The sequence below is a fragment of the Tachysurus fulvidraco genome, chromosome 24 (genome assembly GCF_022655615.1).
Source record: "Tachysurus fulvidraco isolate hzauxx_2018 chromosome 24, HZAU_PFXX_2.0, whole genome shotgun sequence".
NCBI lineage: Eukaryota > Metazoa > Chordata > Actinopteri > Siluriformes > Bagridae > Tachysurus > Tachysurus fulvidraco.
In genome coordinates this window covers 9,600,430-9,617,199 of record NC_062541.1, presented here as the reverse complement: position 1 = coordinate 9,617,199, position 16,770 = coordinate 9,600,430, and the positions used below count along the sequence as shown (strand labels likewise).

Here is a 16,770-nt window from a genome sequence, read left to right as displayed (position 1 = left end):
TCATCATGCCCCTGGGGTACATTTATTGTGTCTGTCCCTCTTTACTCTACCTATTTCCTTGGCTTGTTGCACCTTCCTGTTGTTTTCCCCTTTACTTTCCCCATTTCATGTGTGTTTGTGCAATCCATCTCCATCCCATCACTCACTGGATGTGCTGTGTTCTCACCATCACTGCTCTCTACAACCCCCACAGCTGATAGAGGTAAGAACTCCATTATTCACTCTGCAACTCCATGTCCATCTTAACGGCATAAAACCCGTGTTTTGTAAGTTATTTGGCATGTTATTTTTTCTAATCCTGAAATGCATGGTGTTATTTTATCAGCACAAAAGTAGATATAGATCTGATTAACATCAATTGTTTTGGTGTTTTTAGACACCAGAAGACTGAAATTGGGTGGAAACGTACCTCTTTTGTGATGAAACATGCAAAATCTTTGCTTCCAGAATGTAGAATAATGTACGCTATTGATGAGACAGTTCATTTAAGTCCCGGTCTTACCAAATTTTTATGATGATAAAACATATTTCTCTGTTTGTTCTTGATACTCCCTGAATAATGTCTTTCCCTTGTCCTCATTTTCTCCTGGTACTTTGTTCTAAATTGCATACAACTGACCTAAACGGTATGTCATAGTAGTGTACTGTACCTGCTTGTAATGGTACACTGTTTAGAATGCTACTAAGCAATTTGAGACACAGCCAGTCTCTAAAAGATTGCTAATATGGATGTTTATCTTGGCCAAATTGGGAGTTTCCACTGTAGCTGATCGTAGACCACTTGCAGTACTAGCATTAGTGGTAGAGCATAAACTTAGCCTAGGCTACTAGTCTAATCTTTTTCCTCTATCAGAGATAATTATTTGGGAATAGTCATCGAAGTGTAGTGTAGCTGTGTGTAAGCAGACAGACTGCGAGTGGAATACAGACAGAACTCGAGACAAAGAGAGAGACAGAGAGAAAAAGAGAGAGATGGATAGAAAGGCAGACAGGCATCGACAAACAGATATATTTGTGCACTGTATATTTATAGAGACATGTATTTCTGATTCAGTTCCATGATAAGATGGACCCCCTGTTGGAGACCCTGGAGGGAGCAGTGCAGCGTTTGCGGCTGCCTCCTCCTGTCGCAGCTGAAGTTGAGAAGATCCGTGAACAGCTAGCAGAGCACCGGGCAGCTGGGCTAGAACTAGACAAACTGCTGCCCTCCTTTAGCGCCCTATGTGCCCGTGGGGAAGAGCTCATCACCCGTGCCGCACATGATGACCCTGCTGCTCAGGGTGAGTGCTCCTTTACCGCAAGCTCACATGAATTATGTGGATTTCATATATATTCATGTGTGTTATTTTGCAGCTGTGAGATCTCGGCTCCTGAGACTCCGCTCCCTGTGGGATGAGATCAGACAGAGGGCAGAGGAGAGAGAAGGAAAACTGCAGGATGTACAGGACTTAGCTGGAAAGTTCTGGGCTGATATGGCAGCCCTGCTGAGCACTCTGCGAGACTCTCAGGAAATTGTGAAAGAGCTGGAGGACCCTGGGGTGGATCCATCACTGATCAAACAGCAGATAGAGGCAGCAGAGGCAAGTATAATGCAGCAGGTGAATTGTAATTCAGCTGCAAATGTAAATGTAATTCAGGTTTCACGTATCTTATGAGGAAGAAGGGAAACTGGTTGATTTGCCATGGCCCTCTTTATTCCCAGAGCTGAAATCAGATAAGTCATAGATCATTAGAGAATATGTAAATGACATTCATAAAGGTAGATACAGATGTTTAAACTGACATTTTGTTTCTTTTTAATATACACTTAATTTTATGTTACTGTATAATTTTGTATGCAATAGAATAAAACTGCATTCAGTTGTATAATATGACCAGCACTGAAGGGTGAAGAAATTATTACATGGGGTAATAATCAAATATTGCTCTGGAGGTTCTGTTCTGGTCAAAATAAAACGTATATGTTTATTTAACTAGTTAAATATATAATGGGTGTGTGTATGAGTTTCATTAATAAGCACAAGCAATAGTTTTACATTTTACATCTACATCCGCTGAAACGGTGTTGTGTAAATTAAATAGTTCTTTGTTTCTCTGTGTGTCTCCTCTGTGACCTTCTCAGGCCATCAAAGCAGAGACAGACGGCCTGAGGGAGGAGCTGGAGATTGTTCGCACACTGGGAGCTGACCTCATCTTTGCTTGTGGAGAAACTGAGAAACCAGAGGTCAAGAAGACCATCGATGAGGTAAGAGCAGAAACATCATCCAGGAACTTTTTTTTAAATCCCACTGGCCATGTATCCAAAACCAAATGTTTTTCTTTGACTTAAAATTAGACCTTTTTACCTTTCCTCTAGATGAACGCTGCCTGGGAAGGCTTGAACCGCACATGGAGAGAGAGGATGGAGAAGCTGGAGGAGGCTATGACAGCCTCTGTGCAATATCAGGACGCTCTGCAGGTGGGTGGCTCTGGCACTGATACCGAACCGCTAACTGATGCAACACTGATGTAAAGAATGCATAAGCATGCTAATGAGGATTTCTGCCATCTAGGGTATGTTTGACTACATAGACAACGCTGTCATCAAACTGTGCGACATGCAAACCGTAGGAACTGACCTCAGCACCGTCAAACAACAGATAGAAGAGCTCAAGGTTTAGATCGGTTTTCTAAATTTTTTTTTTTTTTACTTCAGTGAATCTGCAGATTAAACCAAACAAATCTAAACTCATTTTCTTTTCCAAAAGCAATTCAAAGTTGAAGTGTACCAGCAGCAGATAGACATGGAGAAACTGTGCCACCAGGGGGAGCTACTGCTCAAAAAGGTTTCTGACCAAGCAGACAGAGACATGATCCATGAACCTCTCACTGAGCTCAGGCACCTGTGGGACAATCTCGGAGACAAGATCACTCTCAGACAGGTTAGCATGCCTCATACTTGTGTCCCCTTGATGATCATCAGTTATATTGATGATGACTGATACCTTTTTTCCTTTATGCTTCCTTTATCTCAGCACAAGCTGGAAGGAGCTCTTCTAGCCCTGGGTCAGTTTCAGCACGCTCTATCTGAGCTGCAGTCCTGGTTAAGCCACACACATGCCACCCTGGACACCCAAAGACCTGTCAGCTCCGACCCCAAAGCCATCGAGATTGAGCTGGCCAAACACCATGTAAGCACATGATAAAGCTGGATTCTTGTATCACATCATACCCTTGTTTCATTAAAGAATTTAAAAACTGAATAATTTTTAAATAAAAAAACATCCAAATAAAGCATTAATGTGTTAATAAAAAAGCTTTTTATTACAATCAGTATAGTAAATGTTATTATCGAATGATGTGTAATGCTTTAATAGTTTCATTTAGCCCTTCATTTTCTTAGAAGTGTCCTGTTCTAATATCAGTCCCTTTACTCTTTATATATACTCTGAATAGTCACCGCATGCAACAGAGACTTTTCCATCTGTTCCGTTCATCTTGTTTCATTTCCTTGAGCTGACATCTGATTTAGTGCTTTAGTTTAGTTTCCTACTCTTCACTGTGCATTGTCTTTCTTCATATAGTGTTCATTCCTATTTGTCTGGGCTTTCCAGGTGTTGCGCAACGACGTCCTGTCCCATCGAGCCACAGTGGAGACAGTGAACGGTGCAGGTTCAGAGCTGCTGGAGTCCAGTCCTGGAGACGAGGCTAGCCACCTGAGAGACCAGCTGGATGAGCTGAACCACAGCTGGGACAGCATACTCCTGAAGACAGATGAGAGACAGAAACTACTAGAAACGGCACTGCAGCAGGTGCTCTATTACAACACTACTTAACACATTACTGCCTGTCCTTAAGCAAACTGTGTAGTATTTGTGGTCAGAATTGCAAAGGATTAAGTGTACTTTGGACTCTGAAAGGGTACTTAGCAGCGAGGACAGTCTCTTTAATATTAATAGTGAGCATTGTTGATAAGTTGACTGCGCTGTGTTCAGGCGGAGGGTTTCCATGGTGAGCTGGAGGAGTTCCTGCAGTGGCTGAGACGCACAGAGAGTCAGCTATCAGCAGCCAAACCCACAGGTGGCCTTCCAGAGACGGCCAGGGAGCAGCTGCAACAGCACATGGTAAAGACTTATCTACAGAACGGTATAGAACACATCTACAGAACAGTATAGAAAACTCTACGCTCATCTCCGTATGCTTTGTATACTGTTAGATCAAAGCAGTTGTACAGTTTTGCAGTCCATAAAATGAAAACCTGAACACACATTTTTAATTTTTTATGTAGAAAATATCAAAAATTTCTATTGATATTTTAATATTACAACCATTTATGCCAAAATCTAATTGACGTAAAGGTACACAGCAACACACAAATAATACTCAAACTGTGTGTATATGCACACTAGTAGTCTGACCTCAGTTTTCAATAAACTTGAGAGTACGCTCAGTGTGATGATCAGTCTATATACGCAACTGTGTGTGTTGCAGGAGCTGCAGGCTCAGTTGACACAGCGTGGTGAACAGTACCACCGACTACAAGACAAGGGAGAGTCCATGCTGTTGGCCAGAGGGGGTGAGGAAACGAGCCCTGGAACCACTCAAACCCAGCAGAACCTGGCCTTGCTCCAAAACAAGTGGACCAGTCTGAATGCCAAGATGGACGACAGGAGGGTATGATAACATGCCTTGTAACTATTATAGCCCAGTGTCATTTTACTCAAGATTTAATTAGTTATTGGTGTAACCATCTGGTTCATTGGTTTGTTATCAGGCTAAGCTGGAGGAAGCAGTATCACTGGCAACAGGATTCCAATCGTCGCTTCAGGACACCATCAACTGGCTGACGCAGGCTGAGCAGACTCTGAACATGGCCCAGCCACCTAGCCTCATCCTTGATACTGTCCTCTTCCAGATAGATGAGCACAAGGTGATGTTTGGCTGTTATAATTGAGGTGTTTACTGGTGTAATTGTGTGCTGTCTTTGCTGAAATGTTTCATTGCTGAGATTGTATGTGTGGTGGTCTGGGAAAATCTGTTGGATGTTGCTGTGGCTGGCAAAAAAACAACAACAATGTTTTGCCCATAACAAACCTTGAGTCATCAACTTAAGACAACATCAATATGTTTAGACAAAATGAACAACACGGCTCTGATTTAGGTTATAATCTTTCCTTGGATATTGTCCTGTAAAGATCATGAGAATCAAGGAGCATTTTTAAAAACACTGGTGAAACAGACCAGGGTTAAGGGTTTTTAGATTGATGGTACTCATAGTCCTTAACCCAGTGGCTACAAATTATTCGCAGTATAATATGTCAAGATTTCACCATGTGATAGAATTGCCTAGGCCTCCACACACATCTAATTGCTTTACTCAGCTGCCTCAACACTGACCATTGGCCTGGTGCTTTATGCTCCTCAGGTGTTTGTGAATGAGGTGAACACACACAGGGAGCAGGTGTTGGCTCTGGAGAAGGCAGGATCTCAGCTGCGCTTTGCTAGCCTCAAACAGGATGTGGTGCTCATCAAGAACCTCCTGTTGAGTGTGCAAGCTCGCTGGGACAAGCTGGTTCAGAGGTCTCTGGATAGGGGACGGCACCTGGACGAGGCTCGCAAGAGAGCCAAACAGGTAACATTGTCCTTCAGTCTTTTTTTTATTATTGATACGGTGAACATTTTATTAATTTGTGTGTTTTGTGGTTAGTTCCATGAGGCCTGGAGGAAGCTGACAGACTGGCTGGAGGAGGCTGAGAAAAGACTGGACTCTGAGCTGGAAATCTCTAACGAGCCAGATAAAATCAAAGTACAGCTCACTAAACATAAGGTAGAACTGTAAAATGCTTATAAACATTAAATGTCTGTGGCTAAGTCTATATATTAGGTGCCAAAGCTGAGTTTAACAGACCTGTGTGAAAAATTCTGTTACTGACGTTCTGTTACTGACGACCGGTGCCACCTGCTGGGCGAAAAAAAAACTTAACACTTCAAAATTTTCTATTAAACTAGTTATATTTAGATATGTAGATGGTTTTGTTATTTGTTTATTCGGACACATCATTATGATGACACATCCTCTTCCTTGTCATTCACTCACTGTAGGAGTTTCAGAAGGCTCTTGGTTCTAAGCAGCCAGTATATGACACCACTGTGCGCTCTGGGAAGGCCATGAGAGACAAAGCTACACTGCCATCTGACACCCAGAAACTAGACCACCTCCTCGGGGAGGTCAGAGACAAGTGGGACACTGTGTGTGGGAAGAGTGTTGAAAGGTATAAAGCCTAAAATACTACAGAATCATTTGATATAAAAGTAGAAAGATAAGATAAAAGAATTAAAGTTTGTACTGTTTCTCTCATTCTCAGGCAGCATAAGTTGGAGGAGGCCTTGTTGTTCTCGGGTCAGTTTGCCGAGGCTCTGCAGGCACTTGTCGACTGGTTGTACCGCATAGAGCCACAGTTGGCTGAAGACCAGCCTGTCCATGGAGACCTGGACCTTGTCTCTAATCTCATGGATTCCCATAAGGTACCAGGGATTAAGGGACCAATATTAAGTGAAATATTTCATGGGGAGGTGCCATGGAGCTTATAGTTTGGCAAAAATTGAGATTGTTGGTGTTGTTTTTAGGCCTTCCAAAAGGAGCTGGGGAAAAGGACCAGTAGCATTCAGGCACTAAAACGTTCTGCTCGGGAGCTCATGGAGACAGGCAGGGATGACACTGCATGGGTCAAAGTTCAGCTGCAGGAGCTCAGCAACCGCTGGGACACCGTCTGCGCACTGTCTGTCTCCAAACAGACCCGTCTCCAGCAGGCTCTCAAACAGGTGAAAAAAAAAATACACTATTGTAAATGCAGTGAAAGTAAACCAAATAAAAATACACCTGAAACAAAGCTGTGCATCATTTTCTTTTACATCGTCCTTTCCTCATGTCCCTTCACAGGCTGAGGAGTTCCGCACAGCAGTCCAGATGTTATTGGAGTGGCTCTCAGAGGCAGAGCAAACCCTGCGTTTCCGAGGCATCCTGCCAGAGGAGGTGGAGACTTTGCAGGCTTTGTTGCACACACATCGTAACTTCATGCAGACTGTAGAAGAGAAGAGAGTGGATGTGAACAAAGCAGCTGGCATGGGGGAGGCCATACTGGCAGTGTGCCATCCTGACTGTATCACCACCATCAAACACTGGATCACCATCATCAGGGCCCGCTTTGAGGAGGTAGTGCAGCTGTGATTATTAGCTGCTGTTCTGTCAAAATTTGAGAAGGAAAAGGATGAAAATGATTTTGATCTTTACAGCAAGTTTAAAGATGTGCACCAGCATGTCATCACTGCAGATCAGTGGGGAAGTTTATTTGGATTCGGTTTTGTAATAGTGCAGACTAAATAAACACAAAAAATGTCAGTAACTGTGCTAAATATCTTACTACACATAGATGACTATTACTCCTAAAATCCTTCTTGCCATGTCACACAGCAGTGAATTTCAGTTATAATAAAAGGTTATGGTTGGATTTGATTGAGTGCAGCGTGTCAAATACAAGCGATGCATGATGTCCAGTTTTGTCTAATAGTAAGACAGTGTTTTCATTTGTATCCCTCCCTCTCTCTCTCTCTCTCTCTCTCTCTCTCTCTCTCTCTCTCTCTCTCTCTCTCTCTCTCTCTCTCTCTCTGTCTCTCTCTCTCTCTCACACACACACACACACACTGTCTTCATTTCTCCATTATCTGAATCCTACCTTTAAAGTCTAACCTGTTGCTATATACCTATGTACCTAACAGGAAGCTTTTATGTATTCTCCAGGTTTTAACCTGGGCGAAGCAGCATGAGCAGCGACTGGAGGCAGCTCTCACAGAACTACTCAACAATGCAACACTGTTAGAAGAGCTGTTGTCATGGCTACAGTGGGCGGAAACTACATTAGTGCAACGTGATACCGAGCCACTCCCCCAGGACATTACTCAGCTTAAAACACTGATCACAGAACACCAGGTGGGCGGGGCTACAGATTAGTAGAATCTGATGAATAAATTGTGTGTGTGTGTGTGTGTGTGTGTGTGTGTGTGTGTGTGTGTGTGTGTGTGTGATAACAAGATTGCCAGGAAATTTAAATTGTAATTGTATACCTCCACAGGTCTTCATGGAGGAGATGACTCGTAAACAGCCTGACGTAGATAAAGTGACAAAAACCTACAAGAGAAAACCATCAGAAACTTCTAGCAGTCTTGCTGAGAGACGGGGTGCCCGTAAGTGTCCTTTCTTATTCTAATGTACTGTATACACCCACCTTCATGAACAGAGCACATTGTACTTTGTTAAATATTTGTGTAATGTAGATATGGTTCGTGTGAATACAGATTGTTAACTGATATGTTTGCTTTCTTGTCCTCAGGTAAGCAGCAACAGCAGCAGCAGCCTGCCATGCAGGTAACTGGAGGAAACCCTCGTCTGAACCAGCTCTGCTCACGATGGCAACAGGTTTGGCTACTAGCCCTGGATCGCCAGCGCAAGCTCCATGATGCCCTCGACAGGCTAGAAGAGGTACAGCATTTTGTATTTTCTTTTTTTTTTTTTACTTTAATTGTAAATGTTCTACACTAAGTATGGATAGTGCAACTCAGTATTGTTTAATTAGCTGGACAGCTAAATCTTGTAGAATTGAAAATGGCATCATCAGGATATATGACAGACAAAACAAACCCATGAATAATATATTAAAAGCAAAAGAAATTCATTTAATTCTTTAAAAAAATATATACTATTAGAAAATAGAAAATTAATCAAATGAAGATTTGAGCTTCCTTTTTAAGTTTTTTCCTTTTTATTGTGAAGTTTGTCCTTAGATTAGATTTGATTAGTTACTGTAGTGCAGCCTGATATATTTTATTTGATTTCATTATTATTATTATTTTTTTAATCTCCTGTGACTTTTTTGTGTCTTACAACATTGCAGCTGAAGGAATTTGCCAACTTTGACTTTGATGTGTGGAGGAAGAAGTACATGCGCTGGATGAATCATAAGAAGTCTCGCGTCATGGACTTTTTCAGACGCATCGACAAGGACCAAGATGGCAAAATCACTCGGCAGGAATTTATCGATGGCATCCTGGCTTCAAGTACGTATTTAGTGTACATATTAATAAAATAAGGTACAAATGCATAGTAGGTCATACCTTTTGATCGGTCCTTGGTCAAGTAATTGGTCTAATCCAGATTTCTTGGTATCCTTCCTGAAAATGACCACTGATATAAAACAATACAAATAAAATGAAATGTGTTATGAGTCTAAGTATAGTATTGTTTTAATAATAAAACAACAATATGCATCCTAAATACCATACCAACACATTTTACTGTAATGTCTGAGAATTTAACATCTCTCGACTGAAATAGCCTTTGAAAAACGGTGAGTCTGTGCATTAATGTAATTTTATGTACTTCGATCTTTACAGAATTCCCCACCAGCAAGCTGGAGATGACTGCAGTAGCTGACATCTTTGACCGTGACGGTGACGGTTACATCGATTACTACGAGTTTGTGGCAGCTCTGCATCCTAATAAGGATGCTTACAGACCCACTACAGACGCGGACAAGATTGAAGACGAGGTAATATTGTCTTATCAAATCCCTTAGCATTCCCATCTTCCCTTTATTACTATTTATAAGGTAATATTTTCTCCACGTAGGTCACCAGACAAGTGGCCCAGTGCAAGTGTGCTAAGAGGTTCCAGGTTGAGCAGATTGGGGAGAACAAGTACAGGGTGAGTTATGAGTTATAAAGAAACAGAAAGAATAATGTATATTAATGACAAGAAATAAATTATACTCATTACAGCTGAACTAATGTATATTAATCAAGTTGTTTACTAAACATCATGCTACAGTGCCATGCTCACACCTTTTTTAGTTCTAACCATCACAACCATCTTAACATATTGATCTCTTGCCATTTTGGGTTAAAGGTGCACTGCTATATGTGTAAGTCTGCTCAGAGACTGAACTACCTCACTGTACAAACACTGCATCACTACACAACAGTGTATGCAGTGTGTGCTTCTCAGAACCTGTCAATACTAATGTCCCTCCCATTTATCCAGTGAATGAAGGAGCTGCATTGTTTTCATGTTTTGTCCCTACATCATTATCCGCTGGGTAATGATACCTACAGCAAGACTTCACATGCTTCGGGTCCATCACACTTACAGACTGAGCTGTGTGTCTCTGTTTGTTTCTGTCTGTTGCTTTCATCTCATCTCTCTTCTGTACTTCACCTTTCTGCCATTTACAAGCACTCTAATCCATTTATAAGCATTAAGCAAAACACATTTTTGTCCTAATCCATCCTTAGTTCTAGTAATGTTAATAATGACTCGTCATCGAATTAGACATGTTTTAATATAGAACAGCGTAGTGAATGTACTGTTTTCAGCATTTGTGTTTGTACATGTTATTTCATACTCTCTCTTCTTTCTTTTCCTTGTTTTATTCCTTCTCCATGTCTGCTGGATTTTTTGTAGTTCTTCCTTGGGAACCAGGTAAAGTGACTGGCGTGTTTGTGATATGGCCTCTGAAAGCTGTTCTAGATTTGGTTAGGGATTGCAACCCTAAATTTGAACGACCAGACAAAAGCTTTAAACTGAACATGGCAGAGAGAGTTAGTCCACACTACAAGCTATTAAATATAGTACAGATATTTGTTTGAACCTCTCTGAGCCACAGTTACTGGGCATTTCCTGTCTGGGTCGCATGGTCACATAGCCATTTCCCAAATATGCCGGGAATGTGTCCACTTCCAACTCCGGAGCAGATATCACAGGCCCTGTCAGTGTGTTATATTTTTGTAAGGGTGAATGTTTAAATGTTATTTTAATGATACTGAAAGGATTTGGTGGTGTGATTGTTGTAAAAATGTCCTTTAATGTCTTTGGTGGAGGAGCAATCTGTCCAAGGCTGTGTTATTGAGATTTCGTGACTTAGTAAAATATTTTTACCATAGTATTTATTTTATTAGAATTATTATTATATTATAGTATTTATAGAAATCAGATCATTTAAAGAGCAAATAGAGATATAGGAATCTAATTAGACTTATAGAAATGTCAACAAAATATTAACGTAATTAATATAAAGCTAATCTAGAATGAATATAGCCGAGTATTCTGTAAACACTGTATAGCTGAGTACACACAATCTTTTTGTCCAAATTGAGTCTTTTATCATTTTATTTATAGACACATTTTTTTGAACACATCAGCTTTTAAAATACTATGGTAAACATTGTAGAGCTTTTAGAGAGCTATGGGACATTGGGCTGAGCTTGATCCTGAATCATCTAGAATCTAAAATGCATGTTTTTTGCATGATAATGTAATTTTATTTTATTTTTGGTGCTTTCTGTTTCTGTATAGATATTCATCTTCATTTGTAAAAATGTAATCTCAACTTATCAAATAATTCTAATGCTCTTCTTTTACTTCTCTTATCTTTCACTGTGTCCTTTGCTTCTTTCTGCACTTCATCTCTCTCTCTCCTTCAGTTTGGGGACTCTCAGCAGCTGCGCCTGGTACGGATCCTGCGTAGCACAGTCATGGTACGGGTTGGAGGGGGCTGGATGGCGCTGGACGAGTTCCTGGTCAAGAACGACCCTTGCAGAGGTAAGGCTTATTTACACAAGCACACGCTCGTACACATCCACTAACACAAAGGAGGAGCTTTATATAAGGGAGCCGATGTGTTTTGTTTTTCAGGTAAGACATGTTTCAGACAGCTGCATTGGATCTGAAACCCTGACAGGCACAAAGACAGACACATTGCTATCATGTTCTAATGTACAGTGCCTTGAAGAAGTAAACACTTACCGCCCCTCAAACTTTTTCTAGTGTTACAACCTGAATTGAAATGGACACAAATTAGGATTTTTCACATTTGATTTCCACATTAAGTATAACATTTAGTGGTACAAAATATTTGGTACAAAAATATTTTCTCATTGTAACAAAAAGTGGTTGCATAAGCACTTACCCCATGGTGGGCTTGGAAGAAGTGCCTTTGGCTGCAGTTGCTGATGTTCAGTCATATGTCCCTATTAACATCTGAATTATAAACATCTTGAGCATGAATATTTTCCCCGTACTTCTTGGAAAAATTGCTAAGCTTTGGAATAGTGGATAGAAATCATCGGTGAAGAGTATTTTCTCACTTTTGCCATAGATTCTTCCAGCACTTTTAGGGCATTTCTTTTTGAACCACTGACAGATCATTGTCCTTTTTGGAAGCTGAATCTTTTTCCCAGTATCAAGTATCATGCAGACTGGAGCATGGCTTTTTTTTTGAGCAGGTGTACTATATTTGGTTCTACCCATTTTGCCCTCAGCCCTGACCAGTTTCTCAGTCCCTGCTGATGAAAAGCACAGTATGATGCTATCACCACCATGCTTCAGTTTTGGGGATTTGCAGACTCTTTGCAGACTCATAAGCAGCATTGGTTTCCCTTCAAGCATAACATGTAACTCTCTTTGCCAAGATAAGATCAAAAGGCTCTTCAGACTAGAGAACATTTTACATATTTACATTTATCTGAATCTCCAACATGGATTTATTTATTTATTTATTTTTAAATCTTCACATTTTACCCCAATCCAGTATTATAGGCTATTTTGTGTGGTGCTCTGGCATATAATTCCAGTTAAGCCTATTTCACCTCCAGGATGTAACACTACAAAATTTTCATTTTCTTTTTACCAAAGCACTGGAGTGACATAACTGGAGTCAGTTATGTCATCACTTCATCCATCACCCATCAATCCTTTTTTTCTGTTGTGGGATTCTCTCAAATAGCTTTTTACCTCTTTGGACCATTCAGACCTCTGATCATTTGCCATGTCTTCGGTCTTTATTTTTGCATGCATGATTATATATTTAGCTCCATTTTCTTTCTTTCTCTCTCTCTCTCTCTCTCTCTCTCTCTCTCTCTCTCTCTCTCTCTCTCTCTCTCTCTCTGTCACTCACTCACTCACTATTAAATCATGGTGCATGATGCATGATCCCTGGATCTCTCCTTCCCTTTCCCCCTTCCCCACCCTCTATCTCTCTATTTTTCTCTCCTCAGTGCAACATCCAGGACTTAAAATCCTTCGCTCCGACTCCAGCTGCTCCATATCATCTCGTATAGGTTGGGTTCTTCTTTCTGTCATTCTCTCACTTCCTCTTGTTTTTACTCAGATCATCTTTGGTTCTTGTGTGCAGTGCTATGCTCTGTTGGCTGACTGTAGCACTAAACTAACTTTCCTTTCCCTGCTGTGTGCTCGTATTGTGGCTATGCGTTTTACAGCGTCAAGGGCTGGACCACATGTTCCAGAGTCCTCATTTAAATGACATGATGATGGTGTAAACTGAGCACATAGATTTTGTGGCCATATTTATCTATAGTGTCTATAGTCACTGTGTACGTGTGAGAGAGAGAGTATGAAATCTTTCTTCCAAGTTGTGTGAGTGGAGTTAAAAGTGTGTTTGGTTTTACTTCATGTTGTCTCTTATGTCTCTCAGTGGCAGTCACTCCTGGCTATTTCTGCTGCAGAGGTACCTCACTTCCCCTCTCTCTTCCTCTCTAACTTTCTCAGTCTGAAATCATCCCTTCACCCTGTCAGTTCTCAAACTCTAAAACCATTGACCCACATTAGATCCATCTCCTAACTGCTCCGTCTTTGTACGTGTGTGAGTGTTGGTGCTTTTGGGTGAGGGTGCGTGCGGGAACATCTCGGTCTCCTGCCAGCTAGCGTCATGCTTCTCATTTTCATTCAGCCTAGCCTGGTCTTTGCGCTTTTTTCTGCGTGTCCCTGATGAGCATCGCAAAACGAAGAAAGCAAGAACTGGGTGTGGCCAGACTGGGTTTCTAATATTGCACTAACAGCTCTTAAAAGGGTTTGCTCATGGGGAACGAATTACAGACTATACCTGGCTTATGGAGAAGAAATTATATGGTGTGCCGCCAATTAACAGCTGCACTACTGTTGCTTGAGACCATGGAAAACGGGGTTATGTTGCAGTCTTTAGGACAGCTAGTGACCATGTCTCTAGTGCACTGCTGCTATTGCGCACAGCCCTCTCCCCCTCTGCCCTTTTCCTCTCATTTTTTCTCTCTTTTCTCCAGTCTCTCTGCCTGCCTCTGTCTGTGGTTGGCTGCTCTGGGCTGTGTGTTGTGTGCTAGGCCTGCAACGTTTGGTATCTGTTTTTTGTAGAATGCTTTTCTTTCTGGACCAGAGGCTTGTGTCTGTATCTGGTGTTTTTGTGTGCCTGAACCATAACCAGCCACGCCTCTTGGTTTTGTATCAAAGCCCACTACTAGTACTGAGCACTCCAAAGTGCACAGTGGTGGATTCTTTGAGATTAAAGGCTATGCTTTTGGAGTGGAATCTGTATCTGGCACTGACTGAGCACAACCCTAATGAGGACGATTGCCCTACTGCTCATGTCCCTTATTAAACTTATGCGCTGTGTCTGCCACTTACTATTAATGGGGATTTACTGACGTGTTCATCCAGCCAGAGCAGTGATTTTCCTCTTGCGCTGCTCACTGCCTAATGGTTATGTCTGAGTCCAACTCATTAATGCCTTTTTTTTTGTTCCTGTGACTCCGTCTCATTGCAGCACGTGGACGTACCAACCTGGAGTTGCGGGAGAAGTTCATTCTTCCCGAAGGAGCCTCGCAGGGTATGGCAGCGTTCCGCTCCCGTGGCCGACGCTCCAAGCCTTCATCACGCACGGCCTCACCAACACGCTCCTCCTCCTCAGCCTCGCAGAGTGCACAGAGCTGTGCCTCTGTGCCTTCTGCCCCTGCCACACCCACTGCCTCCTCAAGGGTAAGCTTCACATCTGCAAACACAGTCACATATGTGTTAAATCCTTAAACCCCAGTCGTCGTCTTCTAGATAGAATCACTAGTTAGTTTTCTGTCTCTTTTGTTATTCATGTTTATATACAATCATTCTCAATACTGAAAATAGTTGGCAAAATATAATAACTCTCTACATCAGTCAAGTCAATCTTATCCTCAAAATGCTGATGTAGGTTTTCCTTCCAGCCAATCGGATTGGTCGTCTGAAGGGTAATAGATCATTTGTGACTCCTGATTGGTTGGAATGAAAACCGTAGCGTCCATAGTCTGTTTTATTGTCATCCCTTAATACAAAGTTTCTTATCTTTCCTGTGCGTTATCACATGTGTCTCACTGTTGTTTATTAGCTTTCATTTTCACTGGTTCATGTTGGGTTATTGTGTTTATTGTTGTTTCTGCATGTCAAAATCACTTGGTCATCTCTGGGGTTTTGTCTCTTGTCTTTTTGTCCTCCTTCCCTTCCTTGCTTTAAAATTTTCCCTTCTCCACAATTTCACCCTGTGTTTTGTATTCATCACCATCTGCCCAATACACTGCACTATGCTGTGCTGTGGAACTCGCTTGCTTCCCAATACCCTCCCTCCCGTCTCCCTTTCTTTTCTTCCAATGCTTTTTCCAAACTTTCTTCCTTCTCCTACTGTTCTTTATAATTCTACTCCCTGCCTGCTCGTTTCCCAGTCCTCCCAATCTCAATCGCGGGGCTATGCCAAGCCCTGGCTGGCACACAGTAAAACTCCAACTCCAACCAAGTGCCAGTCCTGCCCAGAGCACGGCCACACCCCTGGGCATGAGGTAACACACGGCCTCCCCTTCCCCAAGAGCCCTAACACACTAACAGAAAGAGCTTGAAGAGAAAAGGTGTCTGAAAACACATCATTAACCAGAAGCAAGTCATTTAGTTAGGTTGAATCCAATTTGTGTGATTTTTGAATACTGTATTAGAAAACAAATTATGTCATTTACATCATTTAAGCCATCATTTAAGGCATACACATTAATGTTGAAAGTTCAGTCTGCAGTCAGCATGTTTTTATTAAAAGATGAATCTGTTCATAGTGAGTTCTTCATTCAGAATTTGCTTACACATCAATCCCTGAAGGATTAGTCATAACAAACACCGCATTACATCATTTTATATCCTGTATTTCTCTAATTGTAGGGAGCATCCACGTCCAAGCTTAAAAGGCCACCGTTCCATTCCAGCCGTGGATCTCTGACGGGTGAAAATGGTGGAACCACACCTGCTGCTAAACCTGCACGCTCCGGTGGGGAACCGCTCACACATTCAAGACTTTCTAAACCCCACCGTATGCAGATTGTTTTTAGGGAATGATTGAAATACAGAGCTTTCAGTGTAGTAGAATAGAATATTTTTGCATCTCCCATATATGCTGCTTTCACAAGGAGGTTTTGTCTTCTGTCTATAAAAACATTACTGTGCATTGTTGATTTCTTTTGGGTCAGTTTTTGGATCAGTCATTTTTACTCTGTTATAAGTGTTAAATATGAACAGATTATATTATTCAAGCAAGAAAATCTATATAAAATATCCAAATATCCCAAAATAAAATAAACTTTATCCTCCAGACAGTTATTATTTTCTCTCAGATTGCCACAGGGTAAAACAAAACGGATAATGAAGCAAATTCTCAATTCGAGGTTTTTAGACAATATTAAAAACAAAGCAAACACCAGATTGCAGCATGTGTCCAAAATAAAGTCCTATAGGTTATTTTTATCATTTTGTCACAGCTTGGTAGTGCTGTTATTATGTCAGTTTTATTATAGTGTTCTTCTCACTGGCAGAGTGATGAGCTGAGGCTCGAGTCAGCTGACTCTGTACAACTGCAGTTAGTTTGACTAAAAACCCCAACCCAGGCTGTCCTCTACTGGCTGCTGCAG

General features: G+C 41.4%; 1 protein-coding gene across 33 annotated transcripts in view; it reads left to right on the top strand.

Moving 5' to 3' along the window:
- macf1a (microtubule actin crosslinking factor 1a) overlaps positions 1-16,770 on the top strand; it is a 155,493-nt gene that overhangs the window by 136,533 nt on the left and 2,190 nt on the right. For 14 of the 33 annotated variants that reach the window (XM_047807937.1, XM_047807941.1, XM_047807940.1 and 11 more), the window contains 31 exons: positions 194-202; positions 1,055-1,280; positions 1,354-1,580; positions 2,123-2,245; positions 2,357-2,458; positions 2,553-2,654; positions 2,748-2,921; positions 3,015-3,170; positions 3,594-3,791; positions 3,975-4,103; positions 4,471-4,653; positions 4,754-4,909; positions 5,405-5,611; positions 5,687-5,806; positions 6,082-6,251; positions 6,345-6,504; positions 6,607-6,801; positions 6,920-7,192; positions 7,778-7,966; positions 8,109-8,220; positions 8,367-8,515; positions 8,928-9,090; positions 9,427-9,581; positions 9,662-9,736; positions 10,493-10,510; positions 11,512-11,629; positions 13,084-13,146; positions 13,521-13,553; positions 14,622-14,833; positions 15,547-15,660; positions 16,028-16,133. In XM_047807937.1, the coding sequence (XP_047663893.1) occupies positions 194-202; positions 1,055-1,280; positions 1,354-1,580; positions 2,123-2,245; positions 2,357-2,458; positions 2,553-2,654; positions 2,748-2,921; positions 3,015-3,170; positions 3,594-3,791; positions 3,975-4,103; positions 4,471-4,653; positions 4,754-4,909; positions 5,405-5,611; positions 5,687-5,806; positions 6,082-6,251; positions 6,345-6,504; positions 6,607-6,801; positions 6,920-7,192; positions 7,778-7,966; positions 8,109-8,220; positions 8,367-8,515; positions 8,928-9,090; positions 9,427-9,581; positions 9,662-9,736; positions 10,493-10,510; positions 11,512-11,629; positions 13,084-13,146; positions 13,521-13,553; positions 14,622-14,833; positions 15,547-15,660; positions 16,028-16,133 (4,417 nt within the window). Of the gene's footprint in view, positions 1-193; positions 203-1,054; positions 1,281-1,353; positions 1,581-2,122; positions 2,246-2,356; positions 2,459-2,552; positions 2,655-2,747; positions 2,922-3,014; positions 3,171-3,593; positions 3,792-3,974; positions 4,104-4,470; positions 4,654-4,753; positions 4,910-5,404; positions 5,612-5,686; positions 5,807-6,081; positions 6,252-6,344; positions 6,505-6,606; positions 6,802-6,919; positions 7,193-7,777; positions 7,967-8,108; positions 8,221-8,366; positions 8,516-8,927; positions 9,091-9,426; positions 9,582-9,661; positions 9,737-10,492; positions 10,511-11,511; positions 11,630-13,083; positions 13,147-13,520; positions 13,554-14,621; positions 14,834-15,546; positions 15,767-16,027; positions 16,134-16,770 lie in introns of those variants that run through there. The other 19 variants (XM_047807948.1, XM_047807935.1, XM_047807924.1 and 16 more) reach the window with 11 other exon arrangements.